Raw genomic sequence first — 25,187 nt, 5'->3', positions numbered from 1 at the left:
CTTCACGAGGTGTCCGAATATAATGCCTAAACCTAGTTTAGTCACTATATCCTATCTTATAATTATTAAAGTCCTTCGTTTATGTGTTTATAATTTGTGGCTTATTAAATATATGTACATGTATGTAATTATATGATCTACCGTAAATGTTTGAAGGCAAGTATCTCGTTCCGTTATCAAACACAGGTCTACAAATACATGAGATACGCATTATGATTATTATTCTCTTCAACATGTATAGCAGCTTGAAACACAATACTTGGTTACAATTGATACAGCTTTATCCTCCATGCCGTGGATGAATTAAACGTATCATTCTAACAAGGCACTGCTGACACCACCCCGTATCCCAGGGGTCCTTCGTCCTGCTCTTGGTATGTCATAACAAAAACATTAACTGGTCTCCAGTCCGACTGCTCCTCTCTCCCACTGGCAGCAGTCCACTGGTTTATTCCCACTGCAAGTTTTAGAGTCCTCTGCATACATGAACATGATGAGAGGTCGGAGTCTCCTCAGCGTCGCAGGTTCGAGCCCCGTGTGTGTCCGTGTGTTGTTGAGGTCGTTCTACTATCTCTGCTATAACCCCATATACAATAAGTTTCATATCGCTATCTGCTGGTTTTTCATGTGTTTTGTGCTCGTTTATTGGGATTATAATCTCGTGTTACTTTATTGAGGAGATTGAAAGTAACTACAAAATACGTAACTTGGTATGTATTAATGGTTCATCGTGGTGGTGACACTGGTCCTGGTGGTGACATTATGTTGGCCACATCCTGTGTTGGCTCATTCCACAAGTTGATCGGTTCATTTATACAAGGATTAACGTTCTACTTGGATTGGTTAACTTGGCGTTCACCTGCACCACGCAATTTGTGATGTACCAAAATAATGTAATAAACGGCCCAGCTGTCAAAAACACAACCAGTCTCACTCCGAGAACGTCAAATCCCGACTTGTGGCGAGGGCACTTTAGCGTCGCCTGCAGACGGAGAAGGGATTCAATTCACTACAACGTAATGTCATCTCCGTCGATGTTTGGTAAAGTTGGTTTTATATTGGACGTTGGATATTCGACACATTCGAAAAAATCTATTTAGCACTAGCTTCAATGGACGAATTTGTGTCAAACCAACTTTGACGTGTTAATACAAGACCTGTCTATATAACACAAAGCTTCTTTTGTAAAAAACAAAAAACAAAAACATATTTTGATTTTCTACCACTTTAACGTTGATAAATGCTTTAACTCTATTATGCGGCTTCACTTTTTGACTTACCCATGTCAAAACACATAGGGTGAACTCAGCTCACTGCCCTACACATAACACAAAGCTTCTTTTCTCCCAAAAAACATCCTTTGATTTTATACAATTTTTTAATGTTAAATGCTATAAATCTATTATGCGGCCTGACCTTTTGACCTACACATGTTAAAACACATGTGGTGAACTCAGCTAACTGTCCTACACATAACACAAAGCTTCTTTTCTCCAAAAAACATTTAAATCGGGAGATTATTTTAGACAGAATATGGGGCAGGCTGCGCAGGATTCTATGGCGCTATGGTGGTTGCCATCGACTACACGACCTGGCCATTATTTAATTTTTATATATACATATTTATATATATGTTTATTCATTTATTTATTATATACAGAGACCACTAGACCTCCTCGAAGCAACGAAAATGGTTTATTAAATACAAGATGGGTGGGCGAGAATCAACACTGAAAACTCACTGAAAACTCGTCAAAACTTCCTGATTTCACGTTAATAAGAGAACATAATTTCACGGTTACATAAAATAACATTATCAGCAAAGACAAACATTTTGATGTTTGCCATGATTAAACGGCACGCGAGCTGCTGGTTTCAGCGTCCATAGCAACCGTCATAGCAACCATGTTATTGTATATTAGTATGTCCGCCATTTTCACATTAAAAAATCCTAATAACTATCCAATAGGAAAGATGCTCACAACATCTAGAGCCGTAGTCGGGTTAATACAGGAGTGAATGGGCTGCTGGAGCACCCGGTCTGAACATCGACGGGGATGGCATTACATTGTAGTGAATTGAGCCCCTTCTCCGTCTGCAGGGGGCGCCAAAGGGTACCTTTCCCGTCAGTGACTGACGCTGAAGTGCCCTTGCCACTAGTCGGAATTTGACGTTCTCGGAGCGAGACTGTGTTGGTCAAAAACACCAACCGAGAAGAAGGGGCTAAAATGATAAATGCATAGTCATGGCTATTGTAGGTGGCACTCTGGGGTTTGGGCATGGACAGTTACATTTTGCTCTACGGGACTCCGCTCACTGTTGGTTTCTGTGCAGGTCAGTGGCGCAGGCAGGTGGTGGAGGTGAGCAGGAGAACGTTGTGTAGTAAACCCCAGGAGACCAAAGCGGAACCTCCAGCGACAGCTCCTGCCAACAGTTGGGTTCTCACACACGGCACAAGTAGCCCCTAACAGCTTCTTATTCAGCCGTTTCGCCAGCCTTTTCTCATACGAAAATGTATTAAGATGCAAAGAAATACACATCCTTATATTCGTGCATGACCTTTCCTTGTTTTTCTAATGCAATTGGAAAAAGGTCCACAGTTGTTTATTCATACAGGCCATCCGTCTGTGATTATTTGGTGCTTGCTATTGACATTGAAGCTGTGTAAACTTCCCTTGTTGTCCCTTAGGATCATGAACCGAACAGAGGAAGTCTAAACATGAGTCAAACTGGTTGCCTGTCCTGGATTATTTAGTCCATAGACGCCAATATTTTGCCTATTCTTGGGACTTCTCCCTGGTATATAATTTGACGGTTTAGAGTTGTGGGATCCCCCTAATGTGTCCTGTGAGAAAGGCATTGTAATGATGAAGGGCATTGATAAACACACTGCCTCCTCCTGGTCCCCGTTTCCCGATAACGATGGATCCACGCTCGTACGATCATTCTTACGATGGATTTTACAATGCATCGTAACTTTTTTCGAGCGTTTCCCGAAACTCCTCTTAACATGAACGCGCGTGCTCTGCTCTTACGACGTTGTAGGCTTGTAGCTGTCTACTGACACGGTGCTGAAATGGGCTCGGTAGGAGGGGAAGACGCAGGAATGTTGTTGGATTGAACTAAATTTTTTGGCAGCAAAAAAATATCTCCCCATCAAGGCCAACAACAGAGTAGCCCACGAAAAGAATTGACTAATATGAATGCTACAAATATTAAAACACAATTGATTAGGTCTAGGCAGACATATGCTATATCAGTCCTAATCCTGAACGCACCGTGCGTACACAAAAAATAGCATGTGTCTGTGTGACAACTATAGCATTTATTTAAATGTGCTGATTTCTGAAACATGCTTTGCGCCGCAAAGAGGGCAGACTTTCTCTGATTCCGCAGAAGGTTTCATTCAATCATTCAGTGATTGGCGTGCCGCGCGCTCTCTAGAAACTTTGGTGTCAACATTTAAAATGCAACGTTCCATTCATTCATTATCATTCAAACGCAGAGGCATTGACACCGCTATTGCTGTTGCTGGTCTAGATCGATTCCTGCCCATATTGTTGGGCAGGGGTATGATGGTGCGGGCAATGTAAGCGAGAAAGGCACGCATCGCAGCACAGTTTCCCGCAGCAGTCTACATTCACTGCAGAAACCACGCTCTCAACTTGGCGACTGTGCACTAAGGTCAGGGATGTTCGTAACTGTCTAGACACAGTCCAATAAATAGTGAACTTCATCACAGCCTCACCGATGCGCCTACAGTGCTTTATGGCAAACTATCGCAACAAAAAAGAAATTATCCGACACCCGCTGGTCTCAGCATGATTCATGTAGCCTACAGTATGTCGTCTGTCATTGATCAATATGAGGACATTTTAACCACGATGGATGAATTAAAATCAGAGGGAGACAGCAAGTGCAGCTTGCAAGCGACCTCACACACGAGCAATGGAATCATTCGATTTTATTATATGCCTTGTGATAAGGTTGTCTTGTGATGTGGCGTTTGATCGGTACATTTCGACTGCGCTAAGATATATTATTGTTGACTTCTAACATGTCTCTGTCTTTGCTGTTTAAATCTAACAGTAGTCTACGAGTAATATATCGGCGGTAACCACTGTTTTTGGGGTATTGTGAAATAGCGCCAGCGGGACATTCCGTGGTATTGGATGTGTTTTAATAAAACACATCCAATACACGGAATGTCCAGCTGGTGACTCCACTGAGGCTAAGGTAACGATGCCTCTTAGTGCTCTACGAGTACCCCTGGAGCCGTCGTTGGCTACAAGGGTTTTAACGACGTTGTTACGTAACAATGCTTTCGGGAAACGGTCTGAAAACTGCGATGATTGTACAAGGGTTTTAACGTTGTTAGCTAACGATGCTTTCGGGAAATGGGGCCCAGGTCTTACTGGTAATCTGTGTCCTGCAGCCCACCTGGGGTTCAAACTGCCCGGGTACAGACCCTCAGACATGGATAAAAAGATTCTGATCTGGTCTGGGCGCTTCAAGACCGTCGACCAGATCCCAGAGTTTGTGTCGTGAGTGTACTTTCCTATTTACATCAGACCTGCTCACGTCTAGCATTCTATTGGTTTATAAGATTCAATCAAGTTACATCTACGCCAATCTACACTTCTAATTGGTTTAATGCAGTTCCAGTGTATGGTGCTTCTGGGCGACTGTATTTCAAACAAGGCCCCTTGTCTGCAACTGGTGGTAATTAACTTGGCTCCTGCGCAGGGAGAGATCAGTAGACCAGATCTCCTGTTTTGATGGATGATTATCACAAGACCCCACACCCAGCTCGTCCTGTATAACATGGGGCTCTGAATTTATTAGACACTTGTCCAAGATCTTTGCACTTATTTTGCCCTAAGCAAGTGGAGAAATACTACATTGTTATCAGTTTGGCCAAGATTGCCTAATTTTCATGCTTGTTCTCAGCTTCAACTGTTAAGTCATTTATTTGAATAAAGGCGTCTGCAATAAATGGCTAAATGGGATGTCAGTGAGGCAGGTGTTTCATGATTAATTTAACAGTGGTTCACTCTGTTGCTGTGCTCCAGGTTTGAGATGATCGATGCCTCAAGGAACCGGATGAGAGTGAAGGCGTGCTACATCATGATGGCGACCACAATAGCAGCCTGCTTGATTACGGTCATTTTAGGCAAACGGGTAAGAGTCTGTGTTGGTTTGGTAAACTGCCTCCTCGGAGCAAACAATGTTCTAGATGGTCTTCTTCTTCCAAGTTCATGAGGAACGATGGACTACACTGATCTATACATGTTGAACAGTGCTGACCTGATATCTGTACAATAACTACAATGGTGTCAAGTATGGCAGTATCCATTTGGCCCCTCACCTGGTTTCCCTGTGGCGGTGGGCAGGCGGCGGGCCGACATGAGTCTCTGACGGGCCAGAACATGGAGAAGAAGGCCAAGTGGAGACAGGAGTTCCAGCTGCAGCAGCAGGAGGCTGCTAGCGCCGCCGCCATGTCTGGAAAGGCCCAATGACCAGGCCATGTTCTACCTACTAAATGATCTCCTCTCCGGTTATTTAAGTCTGCTTAAAAAAAAAAATTATATATATTCAGGCTATGTGGAGATGGGAAGAGCCGTTTGTGATAACGGCCCAATGCTAATAGCACCTAGTATCCTAGCACTGTATAAGGGCGCCATGCTTTAATTGTAGAAAATATGCCAATATCAAAATAGCCAAAATATCCCAGTGTTACACAACCTTTATATCACTCCACAACACAGGCTCCAGATGTGTACACACTCACTGCTCACACACTGTCAAGTGTCAGGGTGATGCTAATTCATGGTCCCGTTCCTCCAGTGTTTTCCATGGATCTGCTTTTTGGTTGCAGATTCCCGCCCCCGACCAAAAGGTGTCCTTTGTTCCTGTTTCTGTAGTTGTCACTAATATTAAAACCCATGGCATTTTCTCCCCCTGCCTCATACAGCAAAACCAACTGCTGTTGAAATTATTTAGTTTTCATCTGAAAACCCTGAGAAATGGATCAGAACTGATACTGGGTATTTTACTTTTGGCAAGTTCCTATTGTCTAGTCGGTCCGAGTTGACAGTGATCACACCAATAAAACAAGGTTTTCAACTTGAATGCTGACAAACCGTAGTGTTAAATGACTGATTACTTGGGTGTGGTCAATGTAACGTGTGATAGAACCAATTTCATGTTCACATAAAATATTTACAATGTTTGACATTTCATATTACACCATAAAACTAAACTCCCAAGCAGTCATTCATGAAACAGCTTTTATGCAAATAGTTAAAACAGGACAGTTGCACAAACTTAATGGCATAATGAACATGGTAGAACACGCAATTTGCAAAATGACAAACCACAAAAAGGCCTTGACAATGATTGAGTTTTGTTCAAAGATGAAAATCATCAGAAAAGTTAAATCTGGATTGAGGAAACAACTCAATTTATGAGGGGAGAAAAGGGCATGGTAGCGTGGAGAGGCCTACCTGATAAAGATGTGCTGTGTTAATAATATCAACTTTAAAATCATGATTTAAAAAGAACACGTTGAAATATAAATTAGGATAAGCTTGTGAGTATGAATAATTTGGCAAGCCCAAACTTGCTCATGTTACCTGAACAACCCAGGAAGCTGACAGTTTGGATTTTCTTGACGCCTAAAAGACAAAATAAAAAATTTGAATCTGATTTTTCATTGGTAGAGTTTTCTGTCACTGGTTGTTGTTTGTTTTGGAAAGTGGCCCAACTGGAGAACCTAGTTGCTATGTGAGCAGGCCAAGTCCTCGATGGACTCCAGGTCAGGTCCAGGGTTGGGATCAGGGAGGGGCGGAACGAGGGCCTGCTTCACCACGTGCCGTTAATGCCTCACTTCCTGAGAGGATCGGTGGGGTGACGTGCCAACAACGTCAAACAATCAAAACGGGATCAAGCATTTAGAAACTACCGACAGTCAGGAGGCCCAAACTAAAGTGCTAAAAAAATGAAATGGGATTATGGCCCAGTTATTGAAATAAAAATTGCCACCCGCCCCCCGTATGGCTCTGCTGTGTAGCAGGCGTCTGGTTCACACCTGGTCCTAGTCTCTGTTCAGTGTCCATTAGTCTCAGTGCAGGGAAGATTGGAGCTCCATGGGAGGACGCGCGCCACCGGCTCCTCATGCAGTGTGGGGAGCCGGCTGTGAGAGGAGCGGTTACTGGAAGAAGGAATGCATGGTGTGGGATCCAAAATTGACACCCAATGAGAACGGAGAAACAAGCTGGGCTCCTTTCACCAAACACCCATCGAGATCCTAATGCGTTCACTCCAGCCAAACGGTAGCCGACGGACGGCTAGAGAGGAGAGGTAGGGAGGCCACCTCCGTTCTGTCCTGTAGGTGCTGCTAGTGGAATACGGTCAGTCCAGTCTTTGGGGAGGGGGGACCAGCCACGGTTCAACGGACCGTGGCGTTATAAGTCTGGTGACCACGGCGATGCATGGAGTCACTCATCACCGCCCAGTGGTTAAGAGTGCCTTCTCTTGGGGTCGTCCTGGGGGAAATTAACTCAAATGGAAATTCACGTCTGTATGTTTGTCTGTCTGTCTGTCTCTAGAGTCGACACCTGCAGTTCAATCAGACAAGCGGTTATTGCCAAATCCCTCTTCACCAGGAGAGGGGGAATCCTCCACCAATCTAAGATCGCTGGTGGAGACCCAGGGGGGGGGGTCTTGTGGGGCGTTAGGTGGTAGTGGGGGAGGACTGGCGGCGATGGCAAAGCACTACGCCGTTCCTGTTGCAAGCTGGCACACGCGCGGTCCGCCGGGCAGGGTGAGGTCCACTAGGAGTATGACTGCAGACGAACCATACCGCAAATAATCTGGAACAATCTGTGGGAGTCGAGGGGACCGCGGTTCTGCCCTGGCTGGAGGAGGACGAGGAGAAGCACAGAGGTGATGAAGACGATGGATGGATGGCGGAGCGGAGCAGGAGTCGGAGCAGGAGGTGCATTATAGCTGGAAGCCCTCCACGGGGCCCTCACACTGCTGGAAGAGGAACTGCTGCTGCTGCATGTCCACGGCGGGGGCCAGCACCGGGTCCTCGTCCTCGGGGCTGAAGTAGCGCTCGTTCAGGTCGAACGCCTTCTGGTAGATCTCCTTGTTCTCATGGTGCTGCAGGAAGTCCAGCTTGTCCAGGCCTGGGGGGAGAGGGGGGGAGGCATGGAGGGGGGAGAGGGGGAGAGGCATGGAGGGTGAAGAGGGGGAGAGGCATGGAGGGGGGAGGGGGGGAGAGGCATGGAGGGTGAAGAGGGGGAGAGGGGGAGAGGCATGGAGGGAGGAGAGGGGGAGAGGCATGGAGGGGGGAGAGGGGGGAGAGGCATGGAGGGGGGAGGGGGGGAGAGGCATGGAGGGTGAAGAGGGGGAGAGGGGGAGAGGCATGGAGGGGGGAGAGGGGGAGAGGCATGGAGGGGGGAGAGGGGGAGAGGCATGGAGGGTGAGGAGGGGGGAGAGAGGGACATGGAGGGGGGAGAGGGGGGAGAGAGGGACATGGAGGGGGGAGGTAACACGTTAATGCGGTTGGGTGACATCAGTGTCATATTCAGTGTGCGATTAGTGCACCTTAAAGCAGGTCAATTGTTGTAGGTGATCTATTTACTCTTATGAATCATAACAGTAAATAGATGTTATGATATTGTATTTTGGTCACTGTAGATCTAATACAATATAATAATGACATTGTATCCAATCTACAGCTACTCATTAAGGAGTCGGTTCCTACAGGTAGACTGCAGACAGCCTAACCACTAGACCGTCCTTATATCATAAACAGAAACAGTCAGTGCAATACAAGTGTTGGTGGTATATGGATGCTGTGTGTGTGCGGGTCCCACCATAAGCCTCCTCTATGAGAGCACAGTAGGGGTTGATGCCCCCTCCTCTCTTGGCCTCCTGCTCCCCCAGGCGCAGCACGTTCTCCAGGCCGTTCAGCGCCACCTGCACAATCTTGGAGTCCATCAGGGTCAGAAGGTCACACAGCGGGCCGATGCAGCCCAGGCCCACCAGGTGCCTGCAGGGGAGGACAGGGAATGGGAATTGATTTACCCGATGACTCATTGAACACTCATTGAACTGAACAGCCAGTAACCCTAACCCTGAGGTATTAACCACAGAGTAACCAAAGTAACGTATGTGATGTACTCTACAACCAGGGTTCCTTGGGCACCTGAACCAGATGTGTTAACGTTGTCACGGTGAGACCGACCTGATCTGCTCTGCAGAACCCCCGGAGGTAGCGTTGGTGACGGCCCAGGCCGCCTCCTTACGTGTCCGGAACTCTGCCACCTGCAGGATGGCGATGAGGGGGGGCATCAGTCCTGCATCCATCACCAACTGGAGAGAGGGAGCGAGACAGAGAGAGGGAGACAGACAGACAGAGCCTGGGATTAGTCACTTGAAAGTCATGATGGCACATTGGCTGTTCTTGCTCACGTTCACCAATCAGTGCTGGGCGGTTTCCCCAACCTGGGCAGTTTTCAGTTTTTCCTCATCCATATGCATATGGATGTGCGGGAGATTGATGGCTAATGAAGTATTACGATTGAACACTACATTTCTTACATCAGTTTTACACAAAGAGATGAATGGGTAGTAGCTACATACAAGCTACTAGTGGAAACTACCTCACTGGGACTGATTTCATGGGCTGATAGGATTGTCCCAGGGTCTGATCTAGAAACTAGGTGGTGTCCCACCTGGATCTGTGCTCGGTTGCCTGCCGTGATGTTGGAGATGGTCCAGCAGGCCTCCTTCTTGATGGACTCCTTGGTGCTGCTGACGAGATGGAGCAGGGACTGAAGTGCTGAACAGTTCAAGATCACCTGCATAACGCACAACAATAAGCACACACCCCCACACACACAATATGAAATACTCGCTTTGAGGACCCTGGATTTGAACAATTTGAAACACTGTTCAGGAAAGGGATAGAGATACTGGTTTCAGGGAGACGGTGGCTAAAAGGTGAGAAGTTGTGGTGCTACTGACCATGGCCCGGTTTCCCGAAACCTTCTTAATGCTACGTCATTCGTAACCTCTACTTAAAATTCTTCCTTAATATCTTGCGTGTTTCCCGAAACGTTCTTTGCGACGAATCTCTTTCGTACGTCATTCGTTGGTAAGGTTGGTCTGAAGCGCTCGTAGAACCTTCTTAGCTCTACCGTAGTGATGTTTCAGCTCCTGACGCTAGTCGCCGCCACTGTACAGTAACCTTTAGAAAGTGTTATGTTTCACCAATATACAGTACAGTACATATATGGTACAGCAGGCGAGGTCAGCTCAACTCGCTTCCAATAATTTCAAAAACCTGAAACTTACAAAATTATTGTATTTATTTTACAATTCAAAAATGAACAAAACTGTCTTCTAAATTAAGAAAATGATACTGGGAAACAAATAAACCATTATAAGCAAAGAGTGAACTTAATAAGCGGTCGAAAGACTTTTTTCAACCACCGCCTCTTTCCCTTGACAGTGTGCAAAGCCCACACACAGAAAGGTATCAAAAAGCAAAGCAGTCTCAGCATAAACAGTATAATATAATAAGCTAAATAAACTATTCAAAATGTAGCTTTCATTTCAAAATGTATTTTTTCATAAATAAGTCAGACACGTTTGTAAACAGAAAATCAATAGCCTAATTTGAACGGCTGCGACAGATGTAATTAAGGATGTGATTGCCTCAAACTCCTCCACTGTTTCTATATTTTCTATATTTTTAAATCAGTGTAGGCTATGCTACGTTCGCCCATGGTTAAATAAATGTTTAGGCCTACTAGAAGGATTTCGAGCAATGTTTTATTCGCAAAGACTGCAATATTTTTTAGAATACTGTCATGCACATGCGCATGAAATGGAAAATCGATCTCTGAGCAATTGATTTCAGGACAGCGCCGTTTACGAACGACATAAGGAGTGTTTCCTAAGAAGACTCCTAAGAGACCGTTTGGGAACCACGCCTATAGAGGTAAACAACTTTGATAAGTCTAAACGTAGGAATCTTTGTAGCTAAGTGTGGACGTTATCGGGAAACCGGGCCCAGGTGTTTAAGTAGAAATCAGGTGTGACATATGAGTGCATTGCTGACGCACACAGGAAAACCATCCTATATGTTAACAAACCTTCTTCATTATAGCATTTCATAAAGACAATTTACAGAAAATATCACACATGGGACAAGCTAATGTGTTCAATATATGGGCTGACACACCACTTGACTGTAGGCTGTCTGTGCCTCCCAGGGAGGGTCAGGGGTCACCTACCTGTGTCTGTAGGTCATCTCCCGTGACTATGTTCCCCACAGCGCGTAAGGCAGGAGACACCACCTTGTAGTCAGAATGTCTACAAACACAAACCCATGTCAGCCACTGAACTCTATTGACTAGTTCATCATTTAGCTGTAAGGATGCCAGAGGACTAAACCATGTCTGTGATTCCTTACAGCAGTAACTCCACCAGCCTACGGCAGACCCCAGAGTCGATGACAGCCTGGATCTTGTCATTGGGTCCATCTGACAGGTAGGAGAGTGCCCAGCACGCGTCTGCCAAGATGTCCGTGTCGTTGACGAACAGCAGCCAGGAGAGCACACTGAGACACGGGGACACCTGCAGGGGGGTAAGGGGTGCACCTTCAGTTTGTAATGCTGCTGACGATGTGTTTGAACCTACATGTAGGTAGCATGGTTTACTGTAGGCACTGAAGGTAGTACGGTGTACTGTCAGTGAAGGTAAAGCTAATGGATGGATAGATTATCCCTCTGGTTGTTCAGCCTCATCCATCAGCATGGAGAGGGCGGCCCCACCAATCAGCCAGCAGGGGGCGGTGGCGGAGCACCCTTTTTAACTTCAGCAGTGTGCTGGGCATGAAGGTAACCATGGTGACGGTTACCTTGCTGAAGTCCGGCGGCGGGTTCTTCCCTCGACACAGGTTCGAGAGCGCCCACACGGCGTTCCGCATCATGGTCAGGCGGTTCTGCTTGGCCAACAACCTGGGAGACGACAGCCATTCACTTTCTTATTCAATGTTGTTGTTACTTCATACAAATGTACTCTTTAAGCCTGGACTAATGATCACGTTTAGTAAGAATAAAGCTGAATTACATTAAAACAAAAAACAAACCAAAAAAAAAAGAGGAAGAAACCAAAGAAACCAAAGCAGCCCATTTGAGGAGCGTAGCACAGAGAGAAGCCGAGTGCTACGTACTGCACCAGGGAGGGCAGGATGTTGCAGTCCACCACGTAGTCCCGGCACTCAGTGCTGTCTCCTGCGATGTTCCCCAGGGCCCACACAGCCTGGGTGAGAGGGGAGAACCCACCACTAAACAAGACTCCACACACAGCTCTATCTGCTTTGTGTCACCTTTTGGTTTTCACCGCAGCCTTTGTACCTATTCGTAGCTCTCTCAGTTAATATTTTAAATGAGTGTCCGAAGAATAAAGGTCATCCCCCCACAACTTAATCAACAAAGATATTTTTCCTTTGTTACAGATTCAGTTAATGGATGCGTTATGTCATCGGGTACCTGCTCCTGGACATCTTCAAAGTCTGAGGTGAGCATCTCTATGAAGATGGGCACGGCCCCCGCCTGGATCACCACCCTGGTTTGATGGGACGTCCCTGACGCGATGTTGGTGAGCACCCATGCAGCCTCGAACTAGCAACCATGGCAAATACACCAACGCATAAAAATCAACAGACATTACCAACGATTCTGCATCCTTATCCTTGTGGAATGTAATTGATTGTCTGGACATTCAAGCAGACTCTTCTACAGCATCTCACAGTGAACCCAGACACATCTTTAGGAGGACAGACGGACATTAGGGACCTGGGGGTTCCTTGTGTGTGGAACACCCTTACCCCTACACCAGCCTGCCCCAACATCACCTCAGCAGCTGAAGCCACAGTACCTGCAGCGTGCAGTTTTCCCTCCTATTCAGGAACTCCACGAATCGATCCACCACCCCAGGAGTGGCTATGACCTCATCAATGGGTGGGTTGGGTTCTGCCGGGAACAATAAGAAATGAGCTGTGCAGACAACGCTACAGAAATAACTCGAATTGATGCATCAGGCTCACGGTGTCAGTCAGAAAGAAAAAAGGTGATCGATGCATCTACTGAGATATGAAAATGTGAATCTGTTTGTACCTTTGGATAGGAGCTTCCGGAAGCGCTGAGTGCCAATGAGCTGCTGCTCTGGAGCACTGGAAAAGATCATCTGTGTCATGTCCACCGATATGGCACCCCCCTTCAGGACGCACAGACACGCGGTCACAATCAGTGGCAGCAAAACAGACGATTCCCCTCCAAACTATGTTATTTTTCTAGATGCTAGTTCAACTGTTCATGTGTAAAAATCTCAAGCACAAGAGAATAACAGTGCTATTGGTATCTCATGAAAGTCGTTGCTGAGAAGGAGTGCTATGAGTGCACCATGGGCTTGACCCCTGTCATTCTGTACTGCATCATGTTCCATGACCACAAGGTACCATTGCTTGTTGTGATGAAGCTGCTTTCACCCTACCGTGAGGGCGTCCATGTTGTTGGCCTGGGACTCCAGATAGCCACCGTCGGCCATCCCCTCCTCATCCAGTGCTCCATCTTCCTCCACTGTTGCAACATTTCGCCTCTTGAAGAGCTGGCAAAGTATAAAAAGAGTATAAACATGATTTCCATTTCCCACACAGTATGCAACACTAATGCCAATGGCATTAGATAGATGGAAGTTAACTTCCTTTGATGACGTGCTTCTCTACAAATGAGTCCAAGATAAACAATAAAAACCCCCATAGGAAGAAAAGACAAGCAGAGGAGCCCCTTTAATATTAATGTTCATGTCGGACATATTGAAGCCCATACACACCTGTTCATCTTTCTTCTGTTTGCGCAACTGCAGTCCCTCCTCCTCCCGCCTCCTCCTCATCTCATCTGAGTTGAGCGCCTTGTTCTTGTAGCTCTTGAGACGCGCATTGTCTTTACTCTGACTCATTGTGTCTCCTGGAGAGACAGATACACATGTGGTTAGACGTGGAGGAAAACACCTAATCTATGATTGGATTGTTTAAAAGCTTGCATGGAAAGTAAACAGTCAACACTGTCATGACACTGCTGTCTCGGCGATAGCAAAAGGTTATATTGGGTCACGCAGCCAGCCTGTCGGTGTGTTCTGTGCTGCATATACATGTCTACGTACAGAATAGGCTACTAGGTAGTAGTATAGCGTACTAGGCATACTATAGGCTACTAGGCACAGTAAAGTATACTAGGTACAGTAAAGGCTACTAGGTATAGTATGCATTATAGGCTAGTAGGTACAGTATAGGCTAGTAGGTATAGTATAGGCAACTAGGTACAGTATAGGGTACTAGGTACAGTATAGGCATATACATATAAATAGTATGTACTGTATACTGTACCTAGTAGCCTATACTGTACCTAGTACTACTATGTATAGTATAGGCTACTAGGTGCAGTATACAGTATAGGCTACTAGGTACAGTATACAGTATAGGCTACTAGGTACAGAATAGGGTACTAGGTACAGTAAATGTTATTAATGGTTCATGTGGAGCTGTCATAACAGTCCCCAGTCCATATAACAGACTAGCTAGCATGCTAATGTTAGCCAACCACGGGTAAACTCCCTTAGCTCCGAGATAAGCCATTAGTCTGAACCGAAACGACAACGTGAAGATATACAGCGTTGTGTCTGGGGCTGAACGGTACATTGTTCTAGCGATCAATGTCTACCAATCAATACTATATAACGTTAATTTAACTGACCTGAGAAAGTGGACTCTAATCCGCAAGGCCAACCTTTCTACGCCGGTACAGGACTGCGCATGCGTGAGCTACGCAGCTCCTCTTGCCCCCTCGTCCCCCTCCCCCCTCGTCCCCCTCCCCCCTCCCCCCTCGTCCCCCTCCCCCCTCGTCCCCCTCGTCCCCCTCCCCCCTCGTCCCCCTCCCCCCTCTCCCGTGTCAGTCGTTCCTCGGCTCCTGAGTCAGAGGGGCCCCTCCGGTTTTATGGTAAAACATTCAATTAGAATAGAAGGTAACCCAGAGCTGCCAACTCTCACGGTTTCACCGTGTGACACACGCTTTTGCCTGTTTACACACGCACACACGCCACACATCCAATTTCTCACGGCAGAAAAAACCGAGACGCGTTCGTTCCTTTCCAAACTCCCCGACGGTAGAGTGAGACAGCGGGAGAAACTACGTCGAGACGAGACGAGAAAATTGATCTCACACATTTTTGTGTGACCAGGGCCAGGGCAGTTGCTTGGAATTCTGGGCCCCCTGAAAGAATATCGGTGTGGGCCCCTCTCCCCCATTCATTGCCACCTTAAATGTTCTTGTTTTTCAGTGTTCTTGACAGTGCCTGGTGTAATACACCCAATTTGTTTCCATTTTTACATTTAACAACTTAACAAGTCAGAGTATTATTATGTAAATTATGTATTATTAATTGTCTTATTCTCATTTCCCTGATTTGCCCCCTGATTTGGACAATGGGACTTATCAGTCTATATTTAATATGGATTATATATTTTGGAGACATGCCTGAATGTGGTGTTTATAGGGGAAAAATACAGCATAGAAAAGTAGTAATTATATATATATATATATATATATAATGAATGTTAGCCGGATAACATTTATTAGTTAATTTATTATCCATGCATATTATATGGTTATTTATTTGTTGTTGAAAGATGAATATGAATGGACTTCTGTCATCCCCTGAAAATAATAAATAGACAAACAATATTTTTCTGTTTACTTGCAAAAAGTTACATGTGCATCTAAGGCCATATATCCAATACACATACATCATAAAACAAGTTATCTTTTAAAAGCAGGTGTCACCTCAGAATGGATCTGCCCCCTGAATCATAAGCTGTGGTCCTGCACTGGCTAATCAGTTAGACTTTAGTATTGGCCTCCACAGAGGGGTCAGGGGTCATCTCAGAATGGATCTGCCCCCTGAATCATAAGCTGTGGTCGTGACCTGGCTAATCAGTTTGACTTTAGTGTTGGCCTTAAAAACCAACGTCCACCTCACACCTGAACCAGCACTGGGGTGTTTAAAACACAACAATGTATTTCAACAAAAGCCTACTGAAACCAACACATACCAAAGACGAGTTCCTGTCTGATTGGTCATACCTTCAATGTGTCCTTTAAAGACCTACAACCTTTCATGTCAAATATCTACCATTCATTTGTTGACAGGAACCCAATGTGAGCACATAGGTCGCACATAGGTGAAGGAAACTGTTTCCTTTGTGTTTCTCTCATAAAGATGAATGTATGAGGTGATAACAGCTCCACGTGACCACTCAGGTGGCCATAAACATGGCTCTTACACAAGCACTGTTCTATATAATTATGTGGCCTGTGTTACGTGTGCGCTGTATGTTTTGTGCGTTATGTTGATGACTGACCTAGGGAGCGTAAAGAAAGGTAATGCTAATATGTATCTTTGAGCTACTTGTGTTCAAACAGTCCGATGTATTTATTACGGAAAACATATTATCTTGGAGTATATACAGCGTTTACTGATCGGATTTACATTTTGAAAAATGTCTGAGTGGTACGGTAGTCAGCTCTGTTTTGAGGTGACTGTTTCTGCGTGTTACAGCTGACCACCATGGGAGAACACTGTCTGGGACGTCTGGCCTGCATTCTGGGCTCCGTTCTCTTCTTCATCATCAGCCTGATCTTCAATGGACTGGCTGTAGTTGGAATATGTTCGTTTTCTTACCATAATCGTCTTTCCATACTATGCAGAAATTCTCTATTTTAATTGTTTGTCTTACATATTTTCTCTATGTTTTGTGTGTTTCCCAGCCCCCTTCACCAGCACCACAGCCAACGTGTCGGCAATGTTTGACACGCAGGTAACCCCCATAGGATGGACCTTTAACATCTGGGCCCTCATCTACATCTTTCTGATCGGGATGAATGTCTACATCATCGCTTGCCTGTGCAGAACGTAAGGGCTTGCATTTGTGTTAAAACACACAACCACAAACAAATGGCCTAAGAAAGGGCAACGCGTTATAAGCAGAATATCATACGCAAACTATTCAGACAGACAACTATTCAACCGAGGCAGGTTGGTTTTAACACCATGAATGGCCTCACAGTGGTCATTTCACTCCTTCCACACTTATTGAACCTATATGTTTAAGAGAATGTTAGCAGGTTGAAAGGTTAACTCTATGCCTGTTCTTTGGTTTGTAGGAACAGCTATGGATATGTGTACTGCAGCCCCCCAGTGCTGCCCTATGGCTTCTTCATCAGCTGGTGCATCAACATGGGCTTCAACATCGGATGGCTCATTCTCTGGGACCAAGGGTAAAAACATGTTTTCAATCGTTATCATTGCTTTATTACAAAAATATATATAATAATAAAATAAATAAATAAATAGAGAGAGAGAGAGAGAGAGAGAGAGAGAACAGATATAGACAGATAGACAGATAGACATATTAGACAGTCAGACAGATATAGCTGGAAAGATAGACAGATAGAAAGTCAGATTATATCTATCCCAATGGAATTTACAGACATTTCTTGGGATCAAACCTTTCTTTCAGTGCCCTGTCCTCTGCTCCTCTATACATGAATACTTGTGTTCCTGGTCAGGTCCATGCTTCCCGCATTGATGTTCCTCCTGGTGGTCATCGTGACCAACTACGCCATGATGGCCTTCTCTTGCCACAGTCTCCATGTCTACGGAGCATGGCTCAACATGTACCACCGAGTGGACCTCTGGCTGCTCCGCATCCTTGTCAGTGGCACGACACTCAGAGGGCTTGTATTTAATAAAGAACAAATGAGTATAGATGTGCTTAATGTTTTTATATGAGCAGGTAGAGCGTAGGCCTCTTGCTAATGACGCATTGGGGATTGAACCAAGAACCTCATGTCCAGCTGTCCGTCCCCTTGCAGGCCACCCCACCCAATGACTTCCACAGAGAAGGGATGGTTGTGTAAAAAGCATGGGTCTGATTCTGTATATCTCGCAGGTCCAGAACGGTCTGGGTTTATACACCACATGGACCACCATCGCCACTCTGATCAACCTGAGCATCGTCCTGACCTACGACGCCCACCTGACCCCGCTGGACGCCGCCACCGTGGCCTACGCCCTGCTGAGCGCTGTGCTGCTGGGCTGGTCAGTGGTCACATCCCACCTCCTGAAGGGATCGGCAGCCACACTTCTCTATGCAATAAGCTATATTCTGATGTAATAATAATAAGAATATTTAAAACAATAATAATATGCTAGTTTGCTTTTTTGTTTTCTGCAGGTTCATATTGGAGAACTTTGCCATCGAGAAACACATGCGCTACACACTGACCATCTACCCCGTGGTGATCTGGGCCCTGTCAGGCAACCTGGTGAAGAACTTTGATGCTGCATCCCCTAACCGCAACGGCGTCTTTATCGGTGAGACCACACATCTAACCATCTAACCCTTCCTATTGAACTCAGAGAAAGCACCAGCTATCTATCATTTAAATCAAACTTAAGAGATGGATTAAAAACAATCAAAACGGCAATCATCAATAGCTGATCTACCTCATCCTAGGTACTGCCCTTCTTTGTATTGTACTTATTTTTTTTCTCTCTCTCTCTTCCTTCTTTTTTTCTTTACATCCTTCTTGCATTCTTTCTTATTAATGTAATGTGATGATGTGTTGACCTGCCAAGGGACTACAAATGAAAATTCACTTTTTTGCTAATTCTGGCACATTTAAAAATGACAAAAAATGTAAATTGATGTGCATTGTCCCTTTAAAAACCCTGTAGTGTTTTAGTAACCAGTGCCCATACTCATTGTGTATTCCCTGTTCCTGTCCCCAGCGGTGCTGCTGGCTGTAGCCTGCTTCCTGTTCGCCACAAGGGTCATTCTGGTCATCTGGAGAAGCATCAAACACCCGCTGTATGAAGACGTGGATCCAGCAGACATGCAGCCCATGGAGGCAGCAGCGAGACAGAAAAAGGCGTTTTGTTGAAGTGCTCGTTATTTAAATATGGGACGATACGTTTTTATGTATCAGTGAATGACATTTGTTGGTAGCACATTTTGTCTTGTGTTTATGGTGGATGATGAAATATCAATATTATGTATTATACAATGCATTGTGGTATCATTTGCACATATCTGGTATCAGATATTTTATGGGTCAAAACAGAGATAAGAAAACAGGAAATATCCCTTTGAAGATTTTTTAATTATTATTCTACGATTCAGTCGCATGCCTACCCCCCTCTGCCCCACACTACACGATTTTTTAATCTTATGCGATTTTTGAGTCGGAGTAGCCTACACCACACACATAAAGAGAATCTCTGCCGAATTGTTGCTCTCCGATCGTAAATACAAATACATAAGATTCGAACACAAGACGGAACTCCACACACTATAGGATAATCGTATCCGATTCTCGGCCGTGTAGGCTACGTCATCCAGCACGAGACAAGAGATGGAGAGACAAGAGATTGTAGATCTAGAGCAGCGGTTCTCAAACTTTTTTTCCTGCGCATCCCCTTCTACGTCCCAACCGGGTTGGCGCACCCCCAATCCCCACTTCAAAAAGAAGAAAAAAACCTGCAACAAAGCTTTGTTTTATCGCCATATAAAGACTCATGTTTAATCATGCGCAAATAACCAGAACACGCATGACAACATCAACAAATATCCAACAAATAGGACAGCCAAGGGACACGACTGACGTTGTGTGCAAGATCTGCTCATGTGTGATCCGCGCAATAGACGGGCAGACGACCGATCTACATGACCACTTTATGCGCCTCGCAGAAGTTAATAGAAATTATGATAAACAAAATATCAGCATATAGGATTAGGATACAAAATAAGGATAAACTTTTTTCAGAGTTTCTTATTTTCTGAACATCACTTCAAAGACTTCGAACAATAGTAGTTTAATGGCTACATAAAACGTAGGGTTTCATCGAGTTTCAACCACTATCATTCGACCACCAGATGGCGCCGTGACCGAATAGTGGCCTGCATGGTAAGCGAATGTGTTTCGTAGGTGGAATCCGGGAAAATCATTAGGGATTCCGCCTACGAAAAACACATTCGCGCACGGCAATACAACAGAGCGTTGTGTTCACTTCACTGGAAGGAAGAGAACTACACTTGTTGCGATTCACTCAGAAGATATGTTATTTCATCGGCCAAAAGCACGCGATTTGGGTGTGTCGATGGCTGAATTACCTCACCTGTCGTAGCATGTGTTCCCATTTAACCAACAAATGCCTAAATGTTGATCACTTAAGGAGTGTACAGATTCAGATGTAGCACACCTTGTTTTACAAAGAGTAAGGAACGAACATTTATCTTCATCTTATTTATTGCTGATTTGCACTTATAGAGAGCATAGATTATGAAATATGGACATATCCGTCATTCACGCCATATTCACATGGAGTGAATGACATCGCACAACAACTAGGTACTGGCATAATCACGTGTTATGTAATGTGAGAATGAACGGATGGGCAACCCCAAAAAATGAATGGATTGCGTGATTTATGGCGACTTCCAGGCTGTAGCCACTGTCTGAGGAAAAAAGTGAACAAGATTGATATTTATCTTGAACAAGTCCTATTAAATTCTACAAACTATATAAGCTTGCCTCCCAGGACTCTCAGCCTGTATGGACTCGTCAGCTTAACGAAGTTTCAATATGACTGGAATTAATGTTATTCTTCTTATGAATTTTGGATCAGTCAATATTGACTTACATGGAATAATTGCTCAGCTGTAGATGGATAATGATATTATAAATAGAGAATATTAATATATCTAATAGGCTATGATATATAACATAATATATAATAATAGAATAAATATAATATATTAATATATCGATAACGATATATTGGATCTTAATACAAGTAACTTACTTAACTTGCAACAACGCATAATTAAATTAAAGATATCTTATTGATGAATTTTAAAGTCAAAATAAAATTGTGAATAGCCTATGTGGATCTGGACTTTTTAGACAAATTTCTGAATTTAATGTTGTTGGTATTGAGTAATAAACAATTAATAATAATACATTGAATATACATTTAATATATTCTTGAATTATTATAATTATTTTTCTTTTATTTTGTTAATTGTTGACACTAGTAAGAATCACAGTTGTACATAACAGATTTCTGTGAAGCTAAGTTGCTATGTTGAAACAAAGGGAAATCCCCCAAAATACCTCCATGGTGTGTGTACTATATATATAGGCCTAAACTTACAAATCATCGATACCTTTTACTAGCCATCAACTTTGGTACCCTGGAGGAGCTCCCAAAAATGGACATTCTAATTGGTAAGTAATGAGCCAATCATCGCTCTTGTTCTTCGCCGCTCACTGAAGTCAACTTTGGAGAACATCACTGGGCTACACGGGCGACGATCGACAGCCTCTATGGATCTAGTTTAACAGTTTACTTTGATTTCATTTAAATAAACTAGAATTGCTTGATTTTGTTAAATTTAAGTCGGCACCATAGTAGGCTACATTTAACAGAAAAATTAACATGTAAGTAAATGGACAAATCACGCTGCTTACTGGTCTAAAATCCAGGATACAACAAATACTTGCAGTAAAAAAAATATCGATTATTCTTATGCGTTTTATAGATAGTCCTATGACATTTGACATATCACTTCGCATCACCGGGGATTGCCGCTGCACTGCTAATTTTAGCAGGCGTCTCGTGTTCCGCGGGACTATATCCTCCCTGGACTGGAGGCGACCGGTCGTTCTGTTCAGCTCCGTGCTCTGCCTGTGGATGAGCATTTTGTCTTGACGCACTTGGAATCACAGACAGAGTTGAGTTGTTCACACGTGTTTTATCACCACCCCACAGTTTTCGCCATTCCGCTCTACATGGCGTCTTTGGTCCGGAGCGCACCTCTTCCAGGGTTATCTGGGGATAACTTCAGATCACTTGTGGATACTGAATTTTACAACAACGTCGACATCAGCCTGAGTATACTGAGGAAGATCGTCCACGGCATTCCCGAGACGCACAACGCCTGCATCACCTCAAAGGTAACGATTCGTGGTTTTGTAGTGATGTTTATTTTTCTATTGCGCATGAAACTGCTTTAGTCCTTGGAGGCATTTACTCAAATGAGCTTGCTTTGAACTTATCGCTTGTGGGTTACGGGAAAAGATAATATTTTAACAAGGGCAGATCGTCTCGTAGGTTAATCGTTGGAAGCCTCTCCATTTGAAACAGCAATAGTTTAAATGCTATACGTGTTTTAAAGGGTGATGCAAGGTCAATGCTGATTTGTTTATCTGTATATTGTGTCCTGTAGTCAAACAATGTCCCTTTTATACAAAGTGATAGTCAGTAGCCTCGTTTATAGGCTATTCGTTTTTTAAATGGCCAATGTGTAAGGAAGATGCAGGTTGGTTTATCTGTAAGCCTACTTTACGACCTGTAGATCAATAATGTCCCTTTAAAATGACAGCCAGTAGCCTATCTTACTGCGCTTTTAGAGATAGGCTTATAGCCTAGACATCTTCAATTCATCTTCAGACATCAATCTTTCTGCCAGCTTTTGTCTAAAGAATAATCCTTAATGAAACGGACAGCTAGAGTTCATAGTAAACTCTTCAAATCTTGTTAGAACAATGTCTTTAGTATTGCATCTGTTTTCGTTCTACACATACTGATGTTGGCTTTTCTGTTGAAGCAGGCATTTGAGCTCAACTCAGAAAAAGGAAAGTTTGCGTTGGTGGCAGAAAGAATTGGCATTCCTGTGTCCCCCGTTATTCATCTCTTGTCAGAAAACTCTACTATGGTAAGAATCAGCAACCAAACCTGGAAAAACACAACTCATAACCTTAACCTCTAATGTTGAAGATACAAATGTCCTAAATTCACATCTTGATGACGTAATGTTTTCACCATTTCAGGAGACCAGTTTGGTCCAGATGTCTGAGGGCCTTCTGCTGCATCAAGCTCTGCTCAGCAGCATTTCCACTCACCTGGGAGCCCAGGACACAGTGACAGAGCTGCTCACTGACACCAGAGATCTGCTGTTCCACATCCGCAAGGTAACGGACAACACACCACTTGAACATCTGAACAGATATTATTACACATGACGAGCAGTGGTTTTCAATGTGGTTCACGTCCTATAAGAGACAGGACCCTTAACTGAAAACAAACTTAAATTTGCCTTGCATTAAGTGTACGAACCGGCGCAAACCAACAAGGAAATAATCATGGCATGGTGAAATTGTGAAGCTCCGCAGGCAGAGTGCGTGCACTAACCATCAACAACAATGTTAGGGCAAAACGGCGACCATCTTAACTTATGCAATCAGTTAATACTGGTTTATGATAGGATGGGCTATTGGAACCAATTAAACATGGTAATGTGTCTTATAGCACGCTTGTAATATAGGCCATTTTGTCACTGAGATTGAGGAAAGTCTGTAATTTGGAGAAAACGGTTGTAAAATCCTACGTTTTTGCCAGACTCTGACTAACCAGTTCTCCTCTGCTCCGAACTCAAAGGTCAATTTTGAGCCCACTTTACAAAAGTATCTTGAAAGCCGAGAACCCCGTTACTCAGGTGAATCGTTCCAGCGTCCCGATCCCTAACCACAGCCCTGGTGTTCCTGCTCCCCTCTACAGCTGCTGAAGGACATCAAGGGGGATCCAGCGGAGCAGCCCGCGGCCCCCGTGCTGGACCTCAAACTGTCCGGGGAGTTTGACGTTCAGGTGACCACTCACGTCACTCTGCAGCAGCTGCAGGACTTCGGCCAGGACATGGAGAGGATCCTGAGGCGAGTGGCCCAAGCCAACGAGGCCGTGACCCAGCCCACCGAGTCCGAGCATTTGTAGTCAAGAAATCCCCCAGCCTCCCACCCCACACTCCATGCCTCCCACCCCAGGCTCCATGCCTCCCACCCCAGGCTCCATGCCTCCCACCCCACACTCCATGCCTCCCACCCCAGGCTCCATGCCTCCCACCCCACACTCCATGCCTCCCACCCCAGGCTCCATGCCTCCCACCCCACACTCCATGCCTCCCACCCCACACTCCATGCCTCCTACCCCAGGCTCCATGCCCCCCACCCCACACTCCATGCCTCCCACCCCAGGCTCCATGCCTCCCATCCCACACTCCATGCCTCCCACCCCACACTCCATGCCTCCCACCCCAGGCTCCATGCCTCCCACCCCAGGCTCCATGCCTCCCACCCCACACTCCATGCCTCCCACCCCAGGCTCCATGCCTCCCACCCCACACTCCATGCCTCCCACCCCAGGCTCCATGCCTCCCACCCCAGGCTCCATGCCTCCCACCCCAGGCTCCATGCCTCCCACCCCACACTCCATGCCTCCCACCCCAGGCTCCATGCCTCCCACCCCAGGCTCCATGCCTCCCACCCCAGGCTCCATGCCTCCCACCCCACACTCCATGCCTCCCACCCCACACTCCATGCCTCCCACCCCACACTCCATGCCTCCCACCCCAGGCTCCATGCCTCCCACCCCAGGCTCCATGCCTCCCACCCCAGGCTCCATGCCTCCCACCCCAGGCTCCATGCCTCCCACCCCACACTCAATTCCCCCCCGCAAAATTCAAAGTGTTTAAAAAAAATAACTCATTGAAACAAGACAAGAGTAGCGATAGGATTCAGAACACAGGGGGGTACACAGGGGCGGCAGATCCAGATCTGGACCTCAACATCCTGAACGTCAACATCAACTTGATGGGAGCTGCTACCTGGAGTGTATCGCGTAGAATACCGTTTAACACCAGGGGGGCCGGCAGACCACCGCCAGCCCAACGATGGAGGACCCCGAGCTGAGACCGAGAGCTGAGACCGAGAGCTGGGCTGGACCTTCTGGATGTATTCGTTTATTTATTAATAACCATTTCTTATTTATATGTCTAAGTTATTTATTTATCTATTCTTATGTATTTATTTTTGGAAATGTACTTTTGATATTGACAGTGATCGCTTTTTTATGTTATTTTGATAAACTAGACTTTTATTTAAGGTGGTCTTGAGTAGTGGTGGCTCGTTCGCGAATGAATCAGTTCGAACAAA

The 25,187-nt window shown here is 45.1% G+C and overlaps 4 protein-coding genes across 6 annotated transcripts; 3 read left to right on the top strand and 1 right to left on the bottom strand.

Moving 5' to 3' along the window:
* Positions 1-384: 384 nt before the first annotated feature.
* Positions 385-6,708, top strand: fam162a (family with sequence similarity 162 member A). Its single transcript, XM_084486023.1, has 5 exons — positions 385-524; positions 2,335-2,433; positions 4,436-4,544; positions 5,073-5,181; positions 5,394-6,708. Exons 1-5 carry the CDS (start codon positions 485-487, stop codon positions 5,517-5,519), a joined length of 483 nt encoding a protein of 160 aa, XP_084342149.1. The 5' UTR covers positions 385-484; the 3' UTR covers positions 5,520-6,708.
* kpna1 (karyopherin alpha 1 (importin alpha 5)) lies at positions 6,277-14,887 on the bottom strand. Its single transcript, XM_084486022.1, has 14 exons — positions 14,835-14,887; positions 13,915-14,048; positions 13,576-13,689; positions 13,200-13,299; positions 12,961-13,055; positions 12,573-12,704; positions 12,254-12,342; positions 11,939-12,038; positions 11,492-11,655; positions 11,313-11,391; positions 9,747-9,872; positions 9,257-9,384; positions 8,886-9,061; positions 6,277-8,192 (listed from the first exon to the last, which is right to left on the bottom strand). The coding sequence occupies exons 2-14, from the start codon at positions 14,038-14,040 to the stop codon at positions 8,005-8,007; spliced, it is 1,617 nt and encodes a 538-aa protein (XP_084342148.1). The 5' UTR covers positions 14,041-14,048; positions 14,835-14,887; the 3' UTR covers positions 6,277-8,004.
* A 1,817-nt stretch (positions 14,888-16,704) lies between these two features.
* Positions 16,705-19,082, top strand: LOC311366854 (uncharacterized protein; the record flags this gene model as incomplete). Its single annotated transcript, XM_084485619.1, has 7 exons — positions 16,705-16,804; positions 16,905-17,049; positions 17,301-17,414; positions 17,706-17,850; positions 18,089-18,237; positions 18,374-18,513; positions 18,931-19,082. 7 exons carry the CDS (start codon positions 16,705-16,707, stop codon positions 19,080-19,082), a joined length of 945 nt encoding a protein of 314 aa, XP_084341745.1.
* Positions 19,083-21,509: 2,427 nt separating this feature from the next.
* Positions 21,510-24,029, top strand: csf3a (colony stimulating factor 3 (granulocyte) a). 3 transcript variants are annotated; one of them, XM_084486000.1, is made up of 5 exons: positions 21,510-21,641; positions 21,973-22,157; positions 22,814-22,918; positions 23,034-23,174; positions 23,761-24,029. In XM_084486000.1, exons 2-5 carry the CDS (start codon positions 21,993-21,995, stop codon positions 23,968-23,970), a joined length of 621 nt encoding a protein of 206 aa, XP_084342126.1. In that variant the 5' UTR covers positions 21,510-21,641; positions 21,973-21,992; the 3' UTR covers positions 23,971-24,029. The 3 variants fall into 3 exon arrangements, with proteins under 3 accessions (XP_084342126.1, XP_084342128.1, XP_084342127.1); XM_084486002.1 differs by having other exon boundaries at positions 23,641-23,897; XM_084486001.1 differs by lacking the exon at positions 21,510-21,641 and having other exon boundaries at positions 21,935-22,157.
* The last annotated feature ends 1,158 nt before the right edge of the window (positions 24,030-25,187 follow it).

The sequence above is a fragment of the Micromesistius poutassou genome, assembly GCF_964030765.1.
Source record: "Micromesistius poutassou genome assembly, chromosome: 21".
NCBI classification, from domain to species: Eukaryota; Metazoa; Chordata; class Actinopteri; order Gadiformes; family Gadidae; genus Micromesistius; species Micromesistius poutassou.
The sequence above is the reverse complement of the archived record's forward strand: the minus strand, read 5'-3'. Positions and strand labels throughout refer to the sequence as shown.